This window comes from Xiphophorus couchianus, chromosome 17, assembly GCF_001444195.1.
Source record: "Xiphophorus couchianus chromosome 17, X_couchianus-1.0, whole genome shotgun sequence".
In the NCBI taxonomy this organism is placed as follows: Eukaryota; Metazoa; Chordata; class Actinopteri; order Cyprinodontiformes; family Poeciliidae; genus Xiphophorus; species Xiphophorus couchianus.
Window position 1 is genome coordinate 2770702 of NC_040244.1, and position 27059 is coordinate 2797760.

General features: G+C 37.9%; 1 protein-coding gene across 2 annotated transcripts in view; it reads left to right on the forward strand.

The window, feature by feature from the left end:
• LOC114160612 (leucine-rich repeat-containing G-protein coupled receptor 5A) overlaps window positions 1-27059 on the forward strand; it is a 43416-nt gene that overhangs the window by 10467 nt on the left and 5890 nt on the right. The window contains exons 2-13 of one of the 2 annotated variants that reach the window (XM_028043270.1): window positions 4412-4483; window positions 9270-9341; window positions 9430-9501; window positions 12994-13209; window positions 14846-14917; window positions 20839-20907; window positions 21033-21104; window positions 21814-21885; window positions 23414-23482; window positions 25275-25346; window positions 25515-25580; window positions 25855-25926. In XM_028043270.1, coding sequence (XP_027899071.1) covers window positions 4412-4483; window positions 9270-9341; window positions 9430-9501; window positions 12994-13209; window positions 14846-14917; window positions 20839-20907; window positions 21033-21104; window positions 21814-21885; window positions 23414-23482; window positions 25275-25346; window positions 25515-25580; window positions 25855-25926 — 996 coding nt within the window. Of the gene's footprint in view, window positions 1-4411; window positions 4484-9269; window positions 9342-9429; window positions 9502-10729; window positions 10982-12993; window positions 13210-14845; window positions 14918-20838; window positions 20908-21032; window positions 21105-21813; window positions 21886-23413; window positions 23483-25274; window positions 25347-25514; window positions 25581-25854; window positions 25927-27059 lie in introns of those variants that run through there. The other variant, XM_028043271.1, reaches the window with a different exon arrangement.

Here is a 27059-nt window from a genome sequence, read left to right on the forward strand (position 1 = left end):
TGCTGACTGACTCAGGAGGATGCAGATATTAAATTCTTCTTTCAGCATGTTGCGGTCTGCTTTCAGGGTTAACTCGCCTGGATGGCTCAGTACTTTGAACAACCCCGTTCATGTTCCCTTGTTTATGAGATTTTTTTTTTCTTTTTCGTGGTTTCGGGCTGACGGGACACATCCGTCACTTCCCCCGTGTCTGCTGGTGGCATCTGTCTCGCTTCTCCAGACCTCCTTAAATCCCGGACCAGACGCACCTAAAGATGATCCGATTCCTAAATGAGTCCTCAGATCTGAGGAGCTTTGGGTTTCCTTCAGAGAAACGGACCTGACAGAGCTGCTGTTTGTCTTCTTCACACTGATCTGACTAACCAGGGGATGAACAAACCCCCACATGTTTTGTTGCCCCAGGGGGCCCCCCGCTGACCCGCCTCCCAAAACACTGAAAGAAGAAACGAAAGAGGACAAAAACCGAAAGAGGCCTCACTATCCCACTACGCCTCTTTTTCTTCTTTCTTTCTTTCTTTCTTTCTTTCTTTCTTTCTTTCTTTCTCCGAAGTTGTCTTTCTGCTGCCTGCGACATTTGAATAATCATTTGATATCCATCAGTTTGAGCCTGAGGAGACGCAAAAAGGCCAACAGCCTCACAATCAAAAGGCAAAAACACACAAGGATTTAAAGCTTCTTCAAAAATTGTAATCATCAAAAACATCTTAAGGTTCCGGACTTGGATCTGTTGCTCAAACTGAGACTCAAAAGATTAAAAAAAGTTAATAAAGGCCTCAGGATCCATCAGGAGACACCAGATTACAAAATGGCAGCTTTGTTTATAATCATGGTGAAATCTTTGTTGAATTAATCATCAAAACAGGGATAAATAATCGCAAAAGCCTAAATGAAAGGTTATTAAATATTTTAATGTAGCTTTAACTGTAAAAAACTGGTTTATTTTTCCTTCATTAATCACTCACTTTATCGTTTTTCTATCCAGTTTTTACCACAAATTAGATGATGAAAGTCTTCAGTCTTTTGAATTTATCTCAACTAGATCCTTTATTTCAAAGGATAATTTTGTTTAGAGATTTTATAATTTATTTTATTTGTTGTTTCTGTCGTTTTTTGTTTTATTTTGGATATTTAAAATTTCTTCTAGTTCCTGTGTTAAATGTTTATTCAAATTTAGAGTTCATTGATCTTTGAGATCTCAAAACAACAATATTATTGTTTAACGCGATAAATTCTGGGACAATTTATCGTCCAGCAATATTTGTTTAAAATACTCAGAATTTCTTTCTGTAAGTCAAGAGTTTTTAAAAGTAAAAGCGTCTTGATTAATATTTGATTATTAAAGTTCAGATTAACCAGATTTGTGTCTGACACATGAAAATAACGGATTTGTTCTTCTTGTCACAAGCAGAATCAAAATGCTGACCAACCTGTGAGATGTCATGAAAACCAGAACCACTGGGCCGTTGTTCCCTCCGTATGAAGTCATATGACATAACCTTTTTTCCCAGCAGGCAATCAGGTTGTTCTTGTGAACTACCACCATCGTCGTGTCGTCATTGTTGCGGCGTTCTCAGTCCCTCATGTCACGACTGAAAGGAATCAGTGGCGTCTCTGTGGCGGCAGTTCAGGATTCAGAACGTAAACAGACGATATTTGAGCTATTAGGCGACTTTAAGTTCCCATCTGGATCGAAACGTATCCGAATTATGATCTCCTCTAACGGCCAGGCATATAGACTAAACAATAGTTTGTGTAACATTCTAATGGCATTTTTCAGACTTATTTAGTCAACTTAATTAACCTTTTGTTAGTCTTTCATAAATCTATTTACTTGTAAGTGAATCTTCATGGCAAATGTTCAGACATTTCACGCCTCAGTTACGTTTATACTGAGGTGTACGGTACGGGTTAGTACGGTTTGCCACACCATTTTTAGTCATAATTTCACTGTGTCATTCATTGATTTAATAATACCTCAGTTTCAAACTAAAGATCTACTTTACAGGCTAAATATTTAGTTTTAACGTAAATATTCACCTTGCAGGCTAATTATTTAAACAACTAAATATTAAGCTCTGAACTAAATGTTTTGTTAGCAAGCTAAGTATTTAGCTTACTAAGCTTCAAAATAAATATTTAGTTAAAAATACTTAGTGAGCTAGCTAAACCTTTATCTTCAAGTTAAACAGTTTAGGAAGCTAAATATTTAGCTTCAAAGTAATGTTTAGAAAACAAACTAAATAGTTACTGTAGTTTGATGTCTAATATTTATTTAGAAAGCTAAATAGTTTGGTTAAATAATTAAACAAGCTAAATATTTAACTTCACATAAAATATTTAGCTAGTGAGCTAAACATTTAGTTTGAAGCTAAGTAGTTAGCTTCAAACTAAATATTTTTAGCAAGCTATATATTTTGTTACATTAAACATTTAGCTCCCAACTTGATATTAAGCTAAATATGTCTAGAGAAACTCATTTTCAATTCATAATCTTGGATCATTTTCATTTTAAATCAGTATTTGTGTAATTTTTGGGTAATAACTGTAAATATTCACGTCCAAATCCAGCATGTGAGCACATCTAAATCACAGAGCTTTCATTCTGGCTTAATGAACAACTTACTCTGAAAACCTGCCCTCACAGTCGACATAACCACGAATTTATGAGTACAGGCTAATGAATGGATGAATAAAATCTGCTTTAATGCACAGCGTGTTGTTTTGAGCAGCAGTAAAATCCAATCAGCCGTAGCTCTGTTAGAGCCAAACAAACCCTCTCTGTGTGCCAGCGGTCTACCTGCGGACGGTGTTGTAAAGCTCGCACACATTAACAGGCTTTATGGAGTGTTGAGAAAGCTCCTTAACAACCAGCATATTCAACACGAAGACACGCCCGCCCAGCGTTTCAGACAGAGACGGCCTTTCAGACCACAGCCCTCCTCAGCAGAGAGACGCTACCTGCAGATTTTATCAGACAGAGCAGAGAAAAGACGAGTCAGATAAGGGGAAGAAAGGAGGAAGAGCGTCACGGCTGCACACAAACAACAACAGCGTGGAGCGGAAATCCCGCTGATGTCAGCCTGTTTTGACTCTGAAAAGCAAAACGTTCATCTCTCTCTGCTGTTTACCAGTCAATAAAGGTGAAGTCACATCAGATTCCTGACATGCAGAGCATTTCATGTGTGTAATTCTGGTTTCATTGGCAGCAGAGGCGAAGCTTTAGTAACAAGGGCCCTGGGCTCCAACAGGAAAAAAGGCCCCCATTGTAGATTTCGTAACACTTTTCCTTCTGTTTCTGTTATCAATTATTGTTCTACATCTTTATAGCTTTGAGCTCCTGTTGGGTCGTTTTATTTATTGTTTCTGACATTATTGTGATCTTCATATTGCAGTGTGTTGCATGGCGTCCCGTCTAAACTGTCTTTTAAATCACTTTATTTTATATTTCTCACATCAGATTTAATGCAGGTAAATTGACATTTTAGATAATATAACTTATAAACATCAATGCTTGTATTTGTCTATATAGTGTTAGGGCTGGACAATAAATCAATAACAATACATATCACAATAGACACGTCATCAATATCAGTGGATAAATGTCTGATAAAAAATGGAGTATTCACTGAACTGGGATTCAGAACCGCACAGCATTCTGGGGGATGTAGGCAGAGGAAAGGCTTTTACCAGCTAAGCTAGGTTTGTGTCTTCAACTAACCCACTCACTCTTTAGTTGCCTAGCAACATCCTGCTGGGTAACAAGCATTTCTGTGAAAAAATAAAAAACAAGTCAATAATTATTGATATTGACTGATATGAAATGTTTATATCGTGGTTCGTTTTTCAGCCAAGTCGTATATCGATTCCCAACGATGCAAAGCTGAAACAGATGGAAAATACGACCTCTGTGTGAGAATAAACCAGGTTTTGTTGTCTCTCTCCTCCATGTTCGTTGGTTCCTGCTCTCCTTCCTGTTTTCTCTCCGTGTTTCCAGTCATTTCTGCTCCCGTCTTGTTTCTCACTCAGGTGTGTGTCGACTCTTTGAAGGAGCCGTATTTTTTAAATTTATTTATTTTTCTGGCTCCAGGCCAAGCCGACGGTCCTCACAAAGATGGAAAAGTTACCAGCGGTGTCGGTTGTGGGGCCGAAGTGTTTTTGCACGTGACGTTGGCTGAATGGCCTCAGTGTTTCAACACAGCCAGCTTTAATAATTCATGACTCATTTGCTCTGTTTATACGTCTGATTTATGTTTTTGTTTACTTTCAGACAGTTTTTAGCATAATTTTAACCTTAAATTCAGGCTTATTTGTTTAGATTTCATGATGTTTTGAATATAAATCATTCATTTCCAGCAGTTTTTAACAATGAGGTGTAAAAATAGTTTAATAATCCTGTTTTGTTTTTCTGCAGTGATCTCAGTATGAATAATCTGACTGTGATGACCAGTGGAGCTTTGTCCAACCTGCACTTCTTGGAGGAACTGTGAGTAAATTTAACAAAGATTCACTGCCTGCACAAATAATCCCACTTTATCTGTAATTAATAGAAATTTTAATATGAAAATGTATCATTTAAGCAAGTTTAACTTGCCTAAAGTCATTCTGTTACATTTCTATTCCAATTTTTCATGTTTTTTCGGCCAAATGTGGTGTCTAAATTTATTTTTTATCATCTCAGGTTGCTTCCATCCAATCATAAATCCATTCTGACTGGTTATATTTACCAATTTGTGCATTAACTTCTGTTAATTATTCAAAATATTTAAAAAAACTTGTCAATTTAAGACACAAGAGTCTAAACCTTTTGACCACAAATGTCATGTTGATACTACTTGTTTTTCTTTTTTTTTAAATTATAATAGAAAATATTTTTATTTTTTTATTTTACCTGCTCAACAATAAAAATTATTTTAGATTTCAAACATAAAAATGCTCTTGCAGGTTTTCCAAATCAAACAAAAAACAGCAAACCTTAAATGTATCATTAAATTTTTCAGGTTGATCATCTTTTTCTATTTTCTTTGTGCATTTTAAGTAACAAAAACCAGATATGGCTCACTCTTGTCTTATTTTGGATGTTTTTGGTTTATTTCTTTATTAAAATAAATTACATTCAAAGCAAAAACCTGGATGAAAACTTTGTGTTTCACCATACATAATTCCATTTTAAGATTTTGCACCTAATGTTGTTTTTAAATGTGAATCTGCATCCAACTGCCTGGCAAACCAAATTTAAGCTGTTTTGAAATGTGATCAACGGCCTCCTAAAATTATTCTGAGGGCTGCAAATGGCCCCCGGGCCGCAGTTTGGACACCCCTGACCTAAAGAAACCCAGTAGATTTAATCAAGTCATTGACTTCCAGCATTAACAAGCAAGTGGTGACAGTGGAGAAGAAAAACTTCCCTCTAATGTCCAGAAACGTCCAACAGAACCAGATTTTTTATTCTTTTGAAACAGTTTAATGGATTATTTTAGCAATATATGTATTATTTAGTCATATTTTCTGCAATAAAGTCAGAATATCCATCCATCCATCCATCCATCTTCTTCCGCTTATCCGAGGTCGGGTCGCGGGGGTAGCAGCTTCAGAAGGGAGGCCCAGACTTCCCTCTCCCCAGCCACTTCTTCCAGCTCCTCCGGGGGAATCCCGAGGCGTTCCCAGGCCAGCCGAGAGACATAGTCCCTCCAGCGTGTCCTGGGTCTTCCCCGGGGCCTCCTCCCGGTGGGACGTGCCCGGAACACCTCACCAGGGAGGCGTCCAGGAGGCATCCTGACCAGATGCCCAAGCCACCTCAACTGGCTCCTCTCGATGTGAAGGAGCAGCGGCTCTACTCTGAGTCCCTCCCGGATGACTGAGCTTCTCACCCTATCTCTAAGGGAGAGCCCAGCCACCCTACGGAGAAAACCCATTTCGGCCGCTTGTATCCGCGATCTCGTTCTTTCGGTCATGACCCAAAGCTCATGACCATAGATGAGGGTGGGAACGTAGATCGACCGGTAAATCGAGAGCTTCGCTTTTTGGCTCAGCTCTCTCTTCACCACGACGGACCGGTACAGCGCCCGCTTGATGGCAGACGCTGCGCCAATCCGCCTGTCGATCTCCCGCTCCCTTCTTCCCCCATTCGTGAACAAGATCCCGAGATACTTAAACTCCTCCACTTGGGGCAGGACACCCCCCCTGACCCGGAGAAGGCACTCTACCCTTTTCCGGCTCAAGACCATGGCCTCGGATTTGGAGGCACTGATCCCCATCCCGGCCGCTTCACACTCGGCTGCGAACCGATCCAGCGAGAGCTGCAGATCACGATCTGATGAAGCCAAAAGGACCACATCGTCTGCGAAAAGCAGAGATGAGATCCTGAGGCCACCAAATCGGATCCCCTCAACACCTTGGCTGCGCCTAGAAATTCTGTCCATGAAAGTGATGAACAGAATCGGTGACAAAGGGCAGCCCTGGCGGAGTCCAACTCTCACCGGAAACGAGCCCGACTTACTGCCGGCAATGCGGACCAGACTCTGACACCGGTCATACAGGGACCTGACAGCCCGTATCAAAGGGCCCGGTACCCCATACTCCCGGAGAACCCCCCACAGGGCTCCCCGAGGGACACGGTCGAACGCCTTCTCCAAGTCCACAAAACACATGTAGACTGGTTGGGCGAACTCCCATGCACCCTCCAGGACCCTGCTGAGGGTGTAGAGCTGGTCCAGTGTTCCACGACCAGGACGAAAACCACACTGCTCTTCCTGAATCCGAGGTTCGACTATCCGACGGACCCTCCTCTCCAGGACCCCTGAATAGACCTTGCCAGGGAGGCTTAAGAGTGTGACCCCTCTATAATTGGAGCACACCCTCCGGCCCCCCTTTTTGAACAGGGGGACCACCACCCCAGTCTGCCAGTCCAGGGGAACTGCCCCCGATGTCCATGCGATATTGCAGAGTCGCGTCAACCAACACAACCCTACAACATCCAGAGCCTTAAGGAACTCCGGGCGGATCTCATCCACCCCCGGGGCCTTGCCACCGAGGAGCTTTTTAACCACCTCGGCGACCTCGCCCCCAGAGATTGGAGAGCCCAACCCAGAGTCCCCAGGCTCCGCTTCCTCAGTGGAAGGCATGTTGGTGGGATTGAGGAGGTCTTCGAAGTACTCTGCCCACCGGCCCACAACGTCCCGAGTAGAGGTCAGCAGCACACCATCCCCACTATAAACAGTGTTGGTGCTGCACCGCTTCCCCCCCCTGAGACGCCGGATGGCGGACCAGAATCGCCTCGAAGCCGTGCGGAAGTCTTTCTCCATGGCCTCTCCAAACTCCTCCCACACCCGAGTTTTTGCCTCAGCAACCGCCCGAGCCGCATGCCGCTTCGCCCGCCGGTACCCATCAGCTGCTTCCGGAGTCCCACAGGCCAAAAAGGCTCGATAGGACTCCTTCTTCAGCCTGACGGCATCCCTCACCGAAGGTGTCCACCAACGGGTTCGAGGGTTGCCGCCGCGACAGGCACCGACAACCTTGCGGCCACAGCTCCGATCGGCCGCCTCGACAATGGAGGCACGGAACACGGTCCACTCAGACTCCATGTCCCCCACCTAAAGTCAGAATAATTTAACTTTATTCTAGAAATATTATGACTTTTTCCTCATATTATTATTATTAATTTATTCTCAAAGTATTATGATTTTTCTTATGGTATGAGGACTTTATTCCTGTAATTTGTTTAGTTTACCATCATATTATTCTGACTTTATCCTTGTAAATGTTTTCTTCGTATGGCTCTAATCCTCTGTTTTCTACTCATTTGTTGTGGTTTTATTTGGTCAGAATGAACCTTTTTTATGACCATTTTTAGTTGTAATTTGTTTTCAGTCTCTGTGTTTTTTTTCATGTATTTCCATGTGTTGGTGGTTGGTTGTTCTTATTTGATGCCAGTTTCACCATGCGACTCTCTTTCTGTTCCTCAGTTTATGTGTTTGTGTTTATTTTTGTCTCTGTAATGTGTTGTACGCTTGTTATGCTGTAATTTTCTCTCTATTTCAGGTTATTTTCTGTCTATTTTTACTCAGTTAGATTTTTGGATTAAAAATCTTTTTTTAGCTACTGCAGCGATCCACAATTTACTAAAAAAATCGGTCAGCTATAAAACAGAGGTTTGGATCAGATGTTATCTGGATAACAGTGGTAAACATGAGTTTTGTTTGTAATTCTGCACACTTTGTGTTATGTTGTGTGATCAGATCTGATGTGTGGTCAGTGCCTGGCGGACTGAGATGGATTATGTCTGAAGTTTGGGTGTCTGAGCGGGCGAGCAGCTCGAATATCTTGGAGGATGCGATATGTAATCTCATCTCTCCTCACCTCCCAGCAGCGCCGCGTCGCGTACGAACGTTTTCCCGACCGGACTAAATTAAAAAGCAGCGAGGCAGCTGGGAGAGACGGCCTGACCTCACCGAGACCTGAACATGACTCTGGCCGCTGTTCTGCTCCGCTGCCAGCTGTGTGTGTGTGATATTTGTCGCCGCGGCGTCAGAAACGTCACGGCGGCGATAGGACACCGCAGGCACGCAGGGAGGCTGAACTCTGCGCGGCCTCTGGAAAACAAACAGACCTGGAGGATTCGTTTTCCCGCCGGGTTTTTACTCCGCAGGGCTTGGAAGTCGAGACTCGCCGAGAGATTCTTGCAAACTTTGCAAACACAGAAATTAGAACCTGGCTCAAAGTCAGAGCTCCTAACGATGTGGTGCCTTGCTTAAGTATTTATACCCTTGAACTGTTTCACATTTTCACACTTTCCAACCACAAACTGCAAACCAGCACAAACTGGGGCAGAATAGTGAAAGGAAAGCAAAAGATGCGGGTTACTGCAGTAAATATGTTGCATTTACATCGATGGATGGATAAATAACTGGGCGGTTGGATGAATGGATGGATGAACCAGTAGATGGATGGTTGATTGGATGAATTAATAAATGGATGGATGGATGGATGGTTCATTGGTTGGATGTTCTGATGTAAACCTCCATCATCTTGATCATCCAGTGATTCTTTTGTGGCAATGGAAATTTCGTTGAATTCTGTTCAATGACAATAAATGCTATCTATCTATCTATCTTTTGGTTTTTCAGTATTTTGTATTTAAGCCCTGTAGCTTCGGTCTCTCTTAATAATAAGTCTCCATTGATCTTCTCTTTATTTTTCTCTTTACGACATAAAATGATGACAATTTATAGAATATCAAATCCAAGTCATCAGAATGTCTTTTTGTCTCTCAGACGTTTGGCAGGAAACGATCTGTCCTTCATCCCCAGAGGAGCGTTCAGCGGCCTCTACAACCTCAAAGTGCTGTAAGCTCCCAGATGTTTGCACTTCAACTCTTCTGATTACTGCAGATATTTACAAGTCCAATAATATGATATTATTTCACTTTTACAGAATGCTACAGAACAACCAGCTGAGATCAGTTCCTGCTGAAGCACTCACCAACCTTCACAATCTTCAGTCTCTGTAAGATAAATTCAAACTTAATCCTTTAAAAAGTGAGTCAGGTGCCAATACATTATGTTTTTTCTTTGATAACAAGTTTGTACATTATGCCATGTGATGGTTTAATTAAGAGATTTTATTTACTGGAAACCTTTTCATGTTTATGCCTCGGGTCGGATTGGTATGCTATCCTGTGCTACGCTATACTTTTTATATTCTATTTATTTATTTTCAAACAGGTTTTTAAAAACTATGAAACAAGTAATGAGTACAAGAATCAGTTCTGTTTGAAAAGAAGCATGCGATGCCACGCTATGCTATGTCATACTGAGATGTTGCTTGGAAAAAAAGATATTTAAATTACCAGATAAAAAATGGTTAACAAATATTAAAATTTGCCACTAGATTCTTCTGTTAAGAGATTCAAAGATCTGGTTTACCATATAATAAATTAAGTATGTATAAAATAAAATCAAAAACACTTTTCAGTGTTTTCTGAGATTACATCGCAGATTAATCTGAAAGATGGAATAGAATAGAAATGCAAATTCAAAAGTACTTTATTGATCCGAAAGGGAAATTGAATGTTTTTGAAACTTATATTATAGTAATAAGTTAAACATTTATTCCTAAATAAATGTTTCATTTTAAAATAATCAAATTATCCCATAATGAGAAAATTCAGATGTAACAGCAGCAAATTGACAACCAAGGCATTTAGGTTCACACAGATAATAAAAAGTCAAAATTAAGAATAATTTTACACTGCTTTGTAGATATTATAAAACTAAAAATCATCGATTCAAAAAGAAATACATTCCTGCTGATTCAAGTTCAAAACAATGAGTTAAAGATACTGTTAGCCATAATTTTGTATTTTTATATATAAACCTTGTTTCCCCTATAATTTATACTATTAGTAGTATCTGAATATATGGAAATGTATTTTTGTTTTAAGTTTACTATTAATCTTAAAAGTGTTAAACTTAACAGACTGTATAATGCTGTTTCATTTGCATAGCAAACTAGCCATTAGCTAGCTGTGACGTCACAATGAGCGACGTTGTTTATCAAGGCAACTCTAAATTTTTATAGAAAATATTTCTGGCAGCAAAATCACAATTAATGAGACAAAAAACGAATGTCACTTTCCAACTGAGTCTAAAACATAAATTACCAAAAATAAATAAATAAAAAATTCAGTAAATTTCACAGATTTGACTCTTTGGTTCTCGAAACGAGCACCGGGCTCCCGAGGAATCCTAAGGACACCCAGCCCTGTTAAAACGATCCAAACTTAGGAGAGGTGATAAAGGACTGAGCGGAATACACCAAACTGATGCTTCGACGTGCCAAAAAGTTAGGAGCTAAAACTACCGCTAGCATCTCGGCTAATGCTAACCGCTACTCATTACGAACCTGCGCTTTGAAGAACTGTTGTTGCACTTTGTGACGTCAGCCAAGCAACCAACTTTGGAAATATGTACGAATTGGAAACTTGGTAAATATTTGCCTTATCTTCATCCTGTTCCTTTTATTTTAATGAATTTATGAAATGTATGTCTGAAATATTTTGGGTAAGCCGACATCTTTGATGCCCCCTAGTGGTCGCCAGTTGCACTCAGACACACACACACACACACACACACACACACACACACACACACACATATCCTGTCTCATTTTACTCTGTTGGAAAGGATCCCACACACACACACACACATGCGATAACGTATGCAGTGCAGACAGTGTGTACTCTCAGCCTGATGATGCACAGTAATTATACTGAAACTGTAGCCGTGTGTGTTCAAATAAGGGGTTTAAGAATGGAGATGTCTTTAGGACTAAGGTCTCTAATTTATCTGATGGACGATTATGTGAAGTCTCATCCTTCTCGTCTCTTTGTGGCCGAACAGAGGAGTCATTGTTAGGATGGACACTCAGACAGACACAAAGCACTCCACATGTTTCTGCAGGACGGCCTAATGAAAGCCCTGCTGGGTTTATATAAACCTAAGAGACAGAACCAGATTAATAAAGAAAAGTACATAAATCTTAACCACAATCCATTCACTGACATTACTATTTTTAAAATTAAAGCTGCAGCACCTTCACCTAAATTTAAACACTTGCTTTTGAATTCTTAACCCCACTAGCGACAAAGAGCTGTGTTTTAAACAACAAGACATTTTAAAAATAAAATTAAATGTACTCTTTCTTACAGTAGCTAAAGGTAGAGCTTATTTAGCTTTTTCCTGTAAATAAATGAAATGTAAAGGAAAAACAAACAAAAACATTTTGCCATATATTACAACGGAGTAATATATTTTTTCATTGTAGAAAGAAAAAAAGAGTAAATTTCCACCCAAACAAATTCAGAAATTTCATAGATTAATCTCAGAAATTTAGTAGAAAAACCTTTTGAAACTCAAAACATTTCCAAAAGTAAAATATTTTTGACCTTTGAAAAAACTTGGAGATTTCTAAATGTTGAAAATTTTTAACTTTTGAACCTCAAAACCTTGTATGTTTATTTCTCAACGATTTCTGAGATTCTTTAAATATTTTTTTTCCTAGAAAATGTTAAAAAAATTTGACAATTCAAGTTTTTTGTAGAACATTTTTAAGATTAAGCTCAACAATTTTTAGATTTTTTTGGTGAAAGTGTTACTATTTTTTATTTACAATGGCACTAATACGCAGCTTGCAGGGATTTTTGCAGTGTTCTGTTTCATTTGGGGTTTTTGTGTTTTCTTTCCATTTTTCAGGTTTGAGGCATGTTTTGCACTTTGCTGCGTATTTGCACCTGTCAGCCTCTCTGAAAAAATTATTCTTTAAGGCTAAATACATTTTATTTTTCAGATGTCTAAACATTAGCTCAAATATTTAAAAAATTCAAAACTAAATAGATATGTCAAATTTTCACAATTTCTATTGAAAAAGAAAGAAATCGCAAATATTCAGAATTTCTTTGCCTTTTCCAGCAATGATGCTACAAAAACAATTAGAAAAGTCTCTAAAGGAAGGAAAGAGCTGAGGATAATTATTTGGAGTTTGTAAGTATATGTTTTCGTTTGTGTTCCTGCTGAATACATTTCTCCTTAAACACTCTGAGTAGTAAGTGTGGGCTAATTAAAATGCTTTAGTTGGACCGGAGAGGCCGCTGGCTGGTTAAGAGGCTCTCGAACCGGCTGCCGATCATTCCTGTCCTGGTCAAACACTTGATGCCTAATTTTCCTCTTAAACTACTTCAGATTTAGCAAAGCTTTTTATTTCGTGAACACAGACCTCTTCTAGCAGGGCTTAAAAAGGTTTTCTGTTTGTTTGTGTCGCCACTTTAAATGACGCCTCTTGTTTGACTTTGGACATGAAAAGAAAAGTTTATCTGCGATATTATGATAATCACAGGAAACAAAACAACATAAAACTACTCAGACACTTTCATAAAGACTCATCAGGAACAAAAGAAGAAGTTTCCTAATTCGTTTTGCGTTGTGTTTGTGTTTTTTGTAGCCGGCTGGATGCGAATCACATCTCCGGCGTTCCGCCTGGCTGTTTCTTCGGTCTGCGCTCGCTTCGTCACCTCTGGCTGGATGACAACGCTCTGACGGAGGTGCCAGTGAAGGCTCTCGGAGAGCTGCCGACCCTGCAGGCCATGACGCTCGCCCTCAACCACATCGCCCACATCCCCGACCACGCGTTCAGCAAGCTGGGTCGCCTAGTGGTGCTGTACGTACAGAAAGAGAATAAAAATGGAACATTTTCGCTCTATTTTACAGCCTCTGGTTGCATCTGAAGCAGCTGCTTTCAGACTAATACTGGACCATTGCAATACATCTTCTGTTTTTCTTTCATATTAAATATGGAGTTACATTTTCTCCTAAATTAATCGTGTGCATTTTAATGGTGGCCCAGAAGGGCAAAATGCAAAAACTACAATGCTACAACAAAGCTGTGCTAGCAAATTTATCATAACTTGCATTTCATACTAAAACAAAATGTTTGTTAAAGGAAGTTACATTAGCAGGTTCGTCATAACTCAAGTTTTATGCCAATACAACATTTCTGTCAGTCGATTGTGCTAAAAAGTTGTTCATAACTTGCACTTTATGCTAACACAAAATTTTAGCATAAATTGAGCTACACTAGCAAATTTACCATAAATTCTGTTTTATCATAAAACAGAATACAGTTTCCATTTTCGCATATGAAATTAATGTGAAAATGAAATGTATGCTAAATAGAAGTTGTCTTATAACAGAATCTCTGTTTTGTTTTAATCTGCATCTTAGCATTAGCTAAAGCTAAGATGGAACTTATGCCAAAGAGAAGTTATGTTAGCAAGTTTGTCATAACTTACGTTTTATGCTAAATAAAATGTTTTGCTATAAATGAAGCTCTGTTAGCAAGATTTTAATAATTAATGTTGTATGCTAAAACAAAATGTATAACGTCCAAAACATGAAAAATTTAGTCATAGTTTAGTATGACGTCGAAAACGTGAAAAATTTAGTCATAGTATAGTTATAAAGAAAATTGTGCTAGAAAGTCTATCATAGCTTAAATTTTATTCTAAAGCAAAATGTTACGCAAAATGAAATTTATGTTAGTTATGCAAAGCAGTTTACATATTTTAGGATAACTTGCATTTTTAGCTAATGCTAAAGTGGAACCCAGGCCAAAACAGAGGATATGCTAGCAAGTTTAGCATAAATTCCGATTTAGCATCACTTGCATTTAGTAATTTTCCTTTCATTCAACTTTTTAAGAATATGCGTTGATGCAGCACTGTGTGACTGAGGAATGTCAGTGACTGGACAAATGTTTGCCCCATGATTGTTTAGAACATAATGGCTCATTTCTCATATTAAAGTATGTTTTATTTTGCAATACTACTTTAATGCACTAATTTTTGCAAAATGCAAAAAAAATGGCTGAAGTATTTTACTTTTTGTAAGAATCTATATAATCTATGACTACATTTTTAATGTTATCCTGATAGAGGCATATAAAACCTTAAACTATTCAGTATTTCATTGATTTTTGATTTTAATCTAGTTTGATGTAAGTCAAGTAGAAATATCTGTGTTATGTGTTGTTGTTGATCTGATCTGCTCTGTCTGTCCATGTTAGCTCTTTAATAACATGCAAACTCCTCGTTTGTGTCCGTGCGATGGCATTCAGAGCGGCGTCATTGAAGTCCGCTGTCATTCCTTTTGTCCAATCGGCTTGAAGCTAATTTGCATTAAATTACCAAAAGGAAAAAAAAGCCTTCTTGAGAGGCCTCAGGGCCCCTTTTAAAAAGACACATACACACTCTTTGTCCGCTTCATTAGTCCATCAGTTTCTCTCGCTCTCTCTGCAGGCATCTCAACAACAATAGGATTGTTTCCATGGGCAACAGCTGCTTCCACGGACTCCACAGTCTGGAGACGCTGTGAGTTTCTGTCTGTGCATTTTGTTTCTGATGACGAGTTCCAGCAGAAAGGTTAAGTCGGGGTCATGGAGGCAGATTTTTGTTCTGAAACAACGTTTTCTCCAGGTTCATGTCCGACCCAGGGAGCCTTTCTGAACAGATTCAGTTTGAACTGGTCAGAAAACATCAGCGTGAAGAGATAACTCTGCTAGTATTGTTCTAAATTAGGAGTTACTTTAATTTTCTGATAACTTTCCGACAGTGAAAAACTAAAACACAGATATCTGACTAAATTGCAGCAATTTTTAAAATTTATTTTATATATTCTCAAGTAAAAAGTCCAAAATGTGATTCATTTGCAAGAAAATGTTTTCTCTGATTCAAGTCATTCATTTATGATATTAAAGGTAAGACATTCTCAGATTTTGTCAGAAAAATCTCTTGAATCTTAATGGAAAGATTAGATATTTACCAAATTATAAATAAAAGATTGAAGATGTTGCTATAATACAGGACATTACAATGTCAGAATACCTTTTTATGCCTTTAATCATGGAAAATATATTTAGTTTTTCTTAAAAATTTACATAAGTGTTTTTTTCTTGTGACTGTATGTTATTAACTTAGAAATGTTTCTGGGTTTTGTTTCTGAAATTGCCTCCTCCGTGGCCATATTGGGCCTAATATGCTGTGGTAGAATTCAGCATTATCCCAAATTTGAAAATCAGGATTTAAAAATACAAACATTGACATTAATTCCAGAAAAAAGGTAAAAGGAGAAGAAAAAGTGAATGAAAAATTCAGTATTTACAATCAGGAACAGAAGAAATGTCTGAATTAAAAAAAAACTAGGTGAAAAGTATCTAATAATTTGTTTACAATATAATGGAGTGTAAATTAGATTAAATGTCTGGTTTTGTTCTTTTTTGTTCAGGATTTTAAAAGTTTCCTTACATCTCCTCAAATATTATAATTTCACCAGAACTCCGATTCAAATCCTAATCAAAAGAAAAGTTATTTGTTCACATCTCGGCTTTACATTTTGCATTAAATAAATATCTTTTAGTGAGTGGGCTGTTGCATGAAATGGTCAAAACTAATGAACAGTTTCATGATTTTTATGAAGATAAACAATATTCAAGAATTTGAAAATTATGACATTATAACTGATATTTTTGGGAAAATGTTGAGGTTTTGGCTAGTTACCATATTTAACCAACAATAAAACAGTTTGTACTAATAAATTTGCATTATTAAAATATTTTGTTCTTTCTGGAAAGGGCACCAAAACCGTGTCCAGCCCACATCGTTGTAAATCCGGTATTTTTACTGTAAAAGTGAATTTATTGCCCAGTTGGCTTCTTGTTGTCATCAAACATAGAACAGCAACGGCCTTGATGATGAAAAACAAAAATAAATCAGTAAATCAGACGAATAATTCACTGATTTATATCACCAGCCATGTGTTTTTCTTTCCCAAATCACATAATTACTTATTGTAAGGCGTATTTACAGAAAATAACTGAGGAGCCAGGATGTAAACAAGTGTGATTTAGTGTATTTATGCGTCGTCCGAGGAATGTGTGTGTGTGTACATACGTTGTTCAGGTTTAAACGCTGCTCTGGAAATACTTGAGCAGAAATGTGCGCTGTGTGTGGCCCGGCCACTATGCTAATCTTAATTATGCACACACGGGCCGCATGTGTTTATGTGCGAGTCAGGAGGCCGTATACCTGTACAATCAGCAATAATAAACCGCGGCACACTCTGATGCTCACCCAAAACTACAAACACAAACGGGGAGAAGCAAGCGGAAACGGGGATTAATTAATTCAGCCGTGTTGGTTCAGCTCAGGCTGATTTCAGCAGAGAGTAGAAACCAAACGCAGACGTCTCTCAGGAAGCAGCAAATCAAGAATAAACTAATTTATTCAAGAATCTGGGAAGGAAAAACTGAAGCCCAAACTAAAATCAAAGTCATCACATGACAGACGCAGCATTCAGTGTGTTTTACTGGGATTTTATTCCACAGAAACTAGTGAATAATTGTAACATGGAAGGAAAATTATGCATTATTTTCACATTTTTCTACAAATCATAAATCTGAAAAGTGTGCATTTTTATTCAGATCCCTTTATTATGATTCCTCTAAATAGTTCAGCCAGCTGCCTTAAAAAAATATCTACAAGCTAAATATGTAGTTATCAGTTTAGTTAGAAAGCTAAATATTTAATTTACAAAATATTTAGCTCTAGTTGGCCAACTACATATTTAACTAGAGAGCTAAATATGTAATTTACAAGCACAAAATTTAGGTCCAAACCAAATATTTAGTTAGCAAGATAAATATTTAATAAAAAAAAAAAAAAATTTAGTGCCAAACCAAATATTTAGTTTACCAGCTAACTCGATATTTATCAAGCAAGCTACATTGTTAGCTCACAATCTACATTTTGAGAGAAAAGAAAATTAAAAACATGCAACAAGAACAACAATTGAAGCGAATCAGTAAAACCAGCAGGAGTTTAGACAAAAGTTTACAAGATAAAACTTTTATTTTGGTAGTGCTTTTCCTGTTATCAGCAAGTGAATTTGAATATTAGCTAAATATTTAGCTGGAAGCTAAATGTTTATTTTGGTGCTAATTAATTATGCTAACTAGATATTTAGCTTCAAACAAAATAGTTAATTCTAAGCTAAATATTTAGTTTGAAGCTAACTAAATAGCCTGCTAATTAAGCATAAATTTAGCTTTATAATTGAATAACATTGTGAAAATAAAACCTAAATATTAGAAGCGGAACAACCCAAATTATTGCTGTTAATTTTTCACTTTCACTTCACAAACAGCTCCCAGTTGTTGTCTGATTCTGTTTTTCTGGACTAATTTTTGAAATGATCCAAATTCTCTTCCAAATATATATAGTACTAAATCGCAAAAATTACCCTCACAAAATGTGATTACTTATTTTTTCCGTTCACTACGACGCTTTCCTGTTGAAATAAGCAGCAAGGTATGAAAATGGAAATAAAACCAGGCGGCGATAAACACATTACTGCTCCACCTGCACTTGATTCAGTTTTGGTTAAAATTAATCCGCTCACTATAAAACGTGATGAAAACCTGCATCTTCAAACGGTTTGTGGATCTCTAAATTGTCAACAATCACAACCTTCCAAACTCCATAAAAAGATCTCTGGAAAGAACGCAGCTCGACTATTGTTGTTAGCAGTGATCCTCTGAACACACACATGGACTCTCATGCTCAGACCCAGATTGAAACGATTTCAATTTAATGGTATTTTCACAATGTGGGAGCTTGTGAGTAGCTGTGTGTGTCTGTGGAGCAGCCACCTGCATCCCAGAGATGGATGAGAGGACCTAATTGAAGCCACATGTGGACTCGAGGAATGCTCTAGTATCTACTGGTGATGAAAGAGAAGAGAGGAGGAAGGAGGGACAGTTAAATGTTTCTTTAATAAAGTTAAAAGACAAAACAAAAAAGATTAAAGCAAAACATGAAGCTGGAAAAACAAAACGTTCACATGAAATTTTTTCCAAGCCTAAAATCTCCACCCAAATGCATCGTAAAGATGGTCATTTCATATTTGAGGCAATAGTCATCTGTTTTTCCCGATGAAGAGTTTGTTCTTACCTTAATTAACGGGGAAACGGAAAACACAAAAGGCTTTTCAAAGTCAAAAACTGATCATTGTTTCAGAGACCAACCTCCTGGGATGTTTAATTTATAGAAGAAGATGAAGATTCTTGTATCAATTTCAGGATAAATGCAACATCCACATTGCAGAAAGACACAATGATGAAGCTCTTATAACAATGTAAAGATAAAGTTTACAGATAATGATAATTTAAGTAGAGCTTTTGTTCGCAAAGTTTCTATCACAACATTTAGGCTGTTTTTCAGTCTGACAGTGCAGTGGATTTGGTTCAATTTTGGACCAAATTGCAACTTGTGTTTCATTTCCAGCTGCTTTGATTCTCTTTCATACTGAGTCAAACCAACCAAACCCTATGAAAAACCTGTACCCCTCCTCGCCTGTGGGGGCGCTGCACCAAGAACGACTGAATGAAACAACATGAAAACCTCTGCAGAAAACACTGAGTGGAACTTCCTTTGTCACGAAATGGAAACAAAAATGGAGCGGAGTCAGATTTTTCTTTTGTCTAAAGATCATGAGTCATTTCTCCCGCTAGCGCCAGGCTAACGGGTTTCTTATGGTTGTATTTACCCAGAATGCCCTGTACTGTAGTCCACTTCTGGCTTCTGGAGCGGTCTCTGGTCTGGTTGCTATTCACATTCAAACCTCACCAGACTTCAACCAAGCCAAGGCCGAAGTTTGTAGGCAGACCAAAAGTCGAGTTTTTTTCTTTTCTCGCAAAAGTTTGCCATTTGGATATTTGAAATTTTTCTAGAAAATTTCTGAGAATCTAAAAATTTCTGAGTTAGTCGATTTTAATTTACTGCTTTTGTTTTTCAGTCTGCAAGTGCAATAGTAAAAATCAGAAGTTGTGCTCAGTGTCTGTGTCGTTTCCTTCTGTGGTTCTTGGTGTAGCGCCCCCACAGGTTAGGAGGGGAAATGTTTGTTTTACCTCAGAGCAGTGAGAACGAAAACCACAGCAGCTGAAAATGTTGCCATTTTGATCCCAAATCGAACAAAATCTATGGGACAATCAGGTGTGAAAACAGCCTTAGAGATGAAGTTTCTTTCTAGACTTCGGTAAAGCCGACAATCTCAGCTAGAGACACAATCTGCAGTGCAGAAATGATGATATAGGTATCAATTAAATAGATATTTTCCATTTTTGGTCTGACATGCTAACTCCACTCAACACAAGGTCTTTTATTCCAATAATCATAACCAAGATTATTTATAGATTTCAAGTGTAAAGCTGACAGTTCCTGTATATATGTGAAATTCTTGTTTTATTATGAATATTTTGAAGGATTCCCAATGTAAATCCGACATTTTAACTGGAGATGTTGTTTTTTCACTCCATCATTCCCATATAGAGTATTTCCAATCGACATTGGTTACAAGTTGATGTTGTGTCCGTTGTCTAGAAGATTCTCATAAAATCTGTCAAGATGTCGAATTTGCAGTGTTGACTCAAATGGAAATGTTGAAGAAACTGTTCCTGATTTTCTCTAATAGCTTGACGTGGTACATACTGTCCTAATTTACCTCTATTATAAAGGTACAATAAGTTTCAATTCACAATTCAGCCTTTTGTTGTTTTAGAGGTCAATAACTTACGACTCTGCTGGAGATTTGGTAGGACCAGCATGTAGTAGATAATAAAGAGGCAATAAAACAAGATAATGATAAGATGAGATAAGATTGGCCTCTATTCGCTCTCTCAGGAGAATCGGACTCTTGTTGTAGCAGAACACAAACACAGTCCAACAAAAATTTACAAGGCCAGAGTACCAGGAACCCAACATTGAGATGTTACACAATTCCCAACCCCCTTCAAGATGATAGAAATGTCATAATATTGTTGTTCAAGTATGTTCAGAACATGAAAACATGTTCCAAGAGATTTAGACTTTTGCATAAAGATGACCCGTCTAAATTTAGAACAGGTGATGGAAATTATCTGAGGTGTTGCCAGTTCCTGAGTTTTTCACTTTAGAGGCAACATTATTGGTTCTGTTATTAATAGGCTATAAAAAAGATGTAGCTGAAATTATTCCTTTTTTTTGTTCATTTGGTTGTTGATAATGTGGTTGTATGTTGCTTACATTAGCTTTGGGGACGTCTGTGTTGCTGCTGCTTGTTAGCATTGAGATGATTTCTAGAACATTTGGAAACAACATTATATCAGTTTTATTTATCATAATGAACCTTACACACATAAAGCGAGTGTCCTAACAGCAGAAATAATTGTCTTGTAAATATTCTTTGTCTTTTTTATCAGGGATTTAAACTACAACAGCCTGGTTGAGTTTCCTACAGCCATCCACTCACTCAGCCACCTCAAAGAGCTGTAAGTCTGAACTTTCTGGCTAGAAAACATTGTGTGCAAAAGTTCAATTATTTAAAAAAATCATGAATCTATTCAGGAAAGAAAGGATAAATATAAAATATAATTTCTCTTGTCTCTGTTTTCAGAGGTTTCCACAGCAACAACATCCAGTCCATCCCAGAGCACGCCTTCACTGGGAACCCGTCTCTGATCTCCTTGTAGGTACCAACGACCCAGAAAACTCTTAACATTCCTTTAGTCATAGGTTTATATTAATAATGGATATTGATATCAGCCCAAATTCATATTGAGGCATCCCTAATTTTTATTTTATGCCTGAATTTATAAAAAAATTGTACCACAAACCCTCTTTTTCTGATTTTGTTTAATAAACTTCTGCCAAAAACATCATGAATTTTGAGATTAAGCTTAGAAATTTTATAGAAAAAGCTTTAAATTTCTGAGATCCAAAAAATGTCAAAGTCAGAATATTTAAGATTAACCTCAGAAAATTTGACTTTGGAAACTAAGAAAATTCCCAGAAATGTCCAAGTTTTGCTAGAAAATTTCTGATTAATCTCAACATTTCCGAGCTTTTTCTTTCAAATGTTTGACTTTTGGAGCTCAGAAATTTCCTTGTTTTTTCTAGGAATTTTTTTTTAGATTAATCTAAAAAATTCTGAGTTTTATTTCTCACATATATTCAACTTTTAAAACTCAGAACTTTCTAATTTTTTTGTAGAATATTTCTGAGATTAGTCTCAACATTTCTGAGCTTTTTTTTTTTTTCAAAATTTTTGACTTTTGAAGCTCAGAAATTTTCTTGTTTTTAAGGAAATTTCTGACATTAATCTCAACATTCCAGAATTTTTGGGAGAAATTTCCTCCTTTTTTCGTCTATAATAAAAATGTGTTTTTATTTGACAGGTTGTTTTATGACAATCCAATTCAGTCTGTGGGACGGTCGGCCTTCCAGAACCTTCCAGAGCTTCGGACGCTGTGAGGAAAACACACATTCACCCTAATCAGTTAAAAACTTCAAGATTGAATTTGCTTTTAATAATAAACCAAATAAGTTACACATAGCAGTCCACATTTTCAGGGAACGCATTTGCAGAGGAGTGCCATTGTGTGAGTGTGTTGCTAACTGTAGTTAGCCTCGTCAGTGACCAAAACAAAGAGCTAAACTTTTCAGGTGTGACTGGAGCAGCTTAAAGTCTGGTGAGACATCATTCCCAGATCTGTCCTCCAAAAACAATAAATAAATGTGACAATTATCTAAGATGTTTGTCCAAATTCTGCTGGATTAGCTGAATATTAGCGCAGTGACTGGGAGCTAGAAGCCATTAGCTGCTAGCACATCAGGTGGTGTTAATCTGAGGCTATGTTTTGTTTTAGCATAGTTCTTTTTCTAAACTAAAGTATCTATAATAGTGTTAGGAAACTTTAGATTTTAAATGTTTCTACAGAAAACAGTTTTGCCTCCCTCCAAAATAGAGCAGAGAAACGAGATAAATTCATTTTGTTACATTATACACAAACGGCGGCCATATTGGATTTTCAGTTTGACTTTCCAAGTCATAATTTTGACCTTTGGGGGATTTAAATTAATTCTTTCTGTCCCTCGTATTCAGCAACTTTAGCCCAAAATAGGACATTAAGTGAAACATGTGGCTTTGTGTTTAACTGAACGAGGGAAATTTCTTTTGGCTTTGCAGCAGTTGCAACCGACTAGAGTCGGGAAGAGAAGCAGTACTTCAACATATTTTACTCAAGAGTGAAAAAGTATTTAGCTAAAAGTCTACTCAAGTACTTAGTAACTGATAAAATTATCAATAATTTAATATTTAAAAGTGTAAAGTTAAGAGGAAATTTTGGTATTTTAAGGACGAAAATGACAATAATTCATACAAGTAACAAAAAATAACAATAATTTTTTTCCATATCGATTTATTTCAATAAAAAACTTATGAAACTTTAACAAAAGCTGAAGATGTGTGTTTGTGTCAGGTGAATTTTTGTTTTGTTTTTCATTCAAATCCAGAAATTTCACTCAAGAATAGAAATACTTCATAATAATGAAGAAAACACTTCGATCACAAAACTATTATCAACCTGGTTTCTATTGTTATGGCCAGTAGAGCGCAGAGTGGGTTAGTAACTAGTTACATTTACTCAATTACATTTACATAAACTACTTTTAGAAAAAAAAAAAACACTTTTACAAGAATATTTACTACACTGTACTTTTACTTGAGTAATGTTTCTATTCATCAATAATTTTTTTAAAGTCTATACTGAATTTCTCTTTGCCAGAGGATCCCATCGAACATTATTTTCCTTTCATTCACAGATGAAAAGTAAAGGGCAGCTTAGGGTGACTCGGTATTTAGCTTGAGCCTCATTAAATCAGGTGCTAATTACACAAAGAATGTAACGCTCAAACTGAACGGCGGTCAGAACATTTTCTGTTTCCTAAACTTAAATCCGCTTCTCTCAGCTTGAACTCTGCCCGGTTTTCTCTCAGATCTCTGAACGGTGCGGCAGAACTCTCAGAGTTTCCAGATCTGTCGGGAACCAAGGGTCTGGAGAGCCTGTAAGACGCGCACACACCCTCACAGAGGAATGTTTCATATCTGTTTGCTGTTGTAGCCCTCTTGACTGTGTTTTTTCAGAGCTGAACCCCATATCAAACTGTTGTTATTAAAAACTAGTTATTATCCTTTTGGCAGGCTGTAGCTTTATTATTTCTACAGCTCAGCCTGAAATTAAAAAGCCCTTTTGTCCTCCCATTGCTAAGCCAAATTTCCACGTGATAATAAACACATTTGCAGAGTTTATTTTCTTGTATTTTTCCGTCTAGACTCATTTCTGAAGGTGGTATGTGTTCAGCTGTAACCAGTAGGTGGAAATGCAAACGGCAACCAAACAAACCATCCCTTGATTTTCCACTGTCTGCCTTTAAAATGACCTTCAGTCTGACCCAGTTCCATTAAATGATCCCAGAATGTTGTTATAAATCATTTTGTCTAATCAACAGCAAACTGTAAAAAAAAAGAAAATCGACTGTAAAAAAGTGTTAGTCCTTCACAGATTTATTTTTATTTTTTGTCACACCCAAAAGTTTTGAGTAAATTGAATAAATAGAACAAAATGAAAATATCTTTTATTAGAATACACTTCACCTGTCATTACGGAAAACCCTTAAATGTGGCTGAATTAAAACATTTCTGCAGATCAGAGTGGATTGAAAATCATTAGTGGTAAAGACTCAAAATGTTTTCTGAGTATTTTCAGAAGAAAGCATTTATAAAAATACTCGTTAAAGAACACGGTTCCTGATTTCCAATTTGATTCCTCAACATAAATTAAGATTTTTAAAATGTTAATTATATAATTTTTTACTGTACATATTAGTTGATGTCACCAACAATTGGTGTTTTTCAAAAATACTTGATTTATCCCAAAGAAAAATGTAATTTGACATCATAATTTGTGTCATTCAAGCAAAGAATCGCTTTGGATGTTGATTCTGTGGACAGGAAGGGTTTCTGGTAGCAGTCAGTGTTTCAGCCAATCTGTCGAAGCCTCTGACTGAAGACTGTTGCTGAATATCCGGGCAGCAGAGATGATACCATCAGTTGTTGGCAAACTCTGCTAATCCACCTCATTTGCTTTTGCCACTCCAAATAACCAAATATCCATCTGGCTGTTTGGTTAGAAAGTCTAGCAGAGAGATGTTAGAGTAGGGGACATGATCTTTGCTCATTAAGACGAATGGAAAACCTGGTTTGAACTGTCCTGCTCTGCATCCATGAAGCCCCATTGTAAACTCCTCTTGGATTTGGGGTCAAAGTTCAGCTTCTGTTTGACTTTTTCAGACACTGATCAGGCTAATCCGAACTGTCCGAAACTAAAAAGTAAACGCAAAAACCCTTCCAGCTGCACAGCCTCTAAAACAAGAGGGGATAATTGTTCAAAAAAGAACCTATACCAAAAAATATGAACAAAATCAGATGCAATGTAACAGAACTACTCCGACATGCTGAGTGTCGTAATTCTAAAGTTAATAGTTTGATGCTATTGATGATGATTGCAAGACTTTGTCATGACTAGTTGAGAATAGGACTGAGATAAAGTGAAAAAGCAGCCAAAGTCCAATGATAAATCCTTAAAAACATGTTTTACGTTAGAAGAGCTGCAGTCCAGTATGTGTGGAAACCTGCTGGTCAATAAGACCAGATGGGATCTTGAACTGCAGCATGTTTCATTTATAAATTGTGTTTTTAGGTTTAAAATGCTGATTTGGTTTATTGAGGAACAGAACTTTAAAGCTGCAGCTCCTGCTCTCTCAAACAGATGTAACACATTTCCTTTTGGGCTTTTAGGACGATCACTGGAGCTCGGATCACGTCTCTTCCCAGTTCGATGTGTGAGCAGCTTCCAAACCTTCAGCTGCTGTGAGTCTTCTCATCATCTCCATCCCAACCAGTCCTTTATAGTCCCAACACTCATCGTTTAGCTGATCCTGTTGAAGAATACCTTAATATGCAGCAAGCTGCTGCGTTTAAGGACTGTTGGACGTCCCTGACAGCTGCTGATAGCAAAAACTGTGTTTGTGTCTGCAGCGACCTCTCGTATAACAAGATCCAGACTCTTCCGAGCTTCACTGGCTGTGAAAGCATCCAGAAGATGTGAGGTTTATCTTCATTTCCTTTTAATGAAGGCGTTTATCTCTCTTATCTTGGCAAAAGGAACAACTTTTGTCAACCTCTGAGGCCTGTAAAGCACATTTATCAAGTCTTTGGTTACCTTAGCAACCAGTAAAACACATTCAGCTGTGCATCATGGGAGCAGTTAGCAGTAGTGTTGTCTGTTTAAGACCAATCAGAAGCCAAGAACATGCTTTAAAGTAGAAAAATGTAAAGTGATGCAATGGAAACACTGTGGCGGATCTTTGTGTTGCAGTGATCTTCACCATAACGAGATAGAGGAGCTGAGGGAGAACACTTTCACCGGCCTGATGACCCTTCGCTCGCTGTAAGAACACACACTGTGAAGATCTAATTAGTCTTCAGATCCTGACCCATGAACTTAACTTAAACCTCTTTAAGTACTTCCAAATGGAAGCGCTGATCAAGGTGGTCCGCTTGTCGTTGGAGCAGCTGTCATGAAGTCAGTGATGGAGTAGAGGAACTACTGCTGCTGGTGCTCTGTCTGTCTTAAATGAATTCAAGGCTCTCCAGCTCAGGAAAAGCAATGCAAAGAAGCAACAAATTATAGAATATACATTTTTTTAATTGGTAAAATACTCTGAAAATAAAACATCAGTATGGAGGCAGTTAACAGAGGGGAGGAAATATGAAGCAGATTTCTGCAGCCACCATACCTGTAAAACATTTCAAATGAAATTTTAAATGTATTGAATGAAACAAACGCGAGAGAGCTGATGAAGAGGCTGGAGAGGTGGGGCATTCTCAAATCATTCTGCCAAAAAAGGGATTAAAGGTTTGGTAGTTGTAGACTGAGTCAGGTTGGGCATACCAGGGCAATGGAGACTAGAGGAGTTGTCAGGGATCTGAAGATTGGAGGTATGGCTGCTGAGAGGCAAGGAGTGACCGAGGCTTTAGAGACTAGAAACAGGTGACCAGCACTCAGGAGACGTATAGAGTGACCCAGACTTTAAAAACTCAAGAAGTGGCTGCAGGTCTGATGATTCGAGGAGTGACCAGCACTCAGAACAGACTCTGAAAACTGAAGGAGTGGTCATGGGTCTGAGGACTTGAGGAGTGTTCAAGATGGCGGTCACTCCTCGGGTGACCACCATCTTGAACACTTGAGGAGTGACCACAGCTCTAATTACTTGAGGAGTGACTCTGAAAATTCAAGGAGTGACTCGAACACCTTGAAGACTTGACTGGGGCTCTGAAGACTCAAGAGATTTGACCAGCATTTAGAAAACTCGCATAACGACTGGGGCTCTGAAAACTTAGGGGGTGGCCACGGCTCAAGAGGACTGAAGGAGTTACCAGCACTCTGAAGACTCAAACAGTGACCAACACCTTGAAGACTTGAGGAGTAGGTGAAGTCTAAAGAAGCAGCATAAGTAGACTGTAGGAAGGAAGGCTCTGAGGGCAGTGGTTGATCATGAAGGCTGGTCTGATGGAGATGTG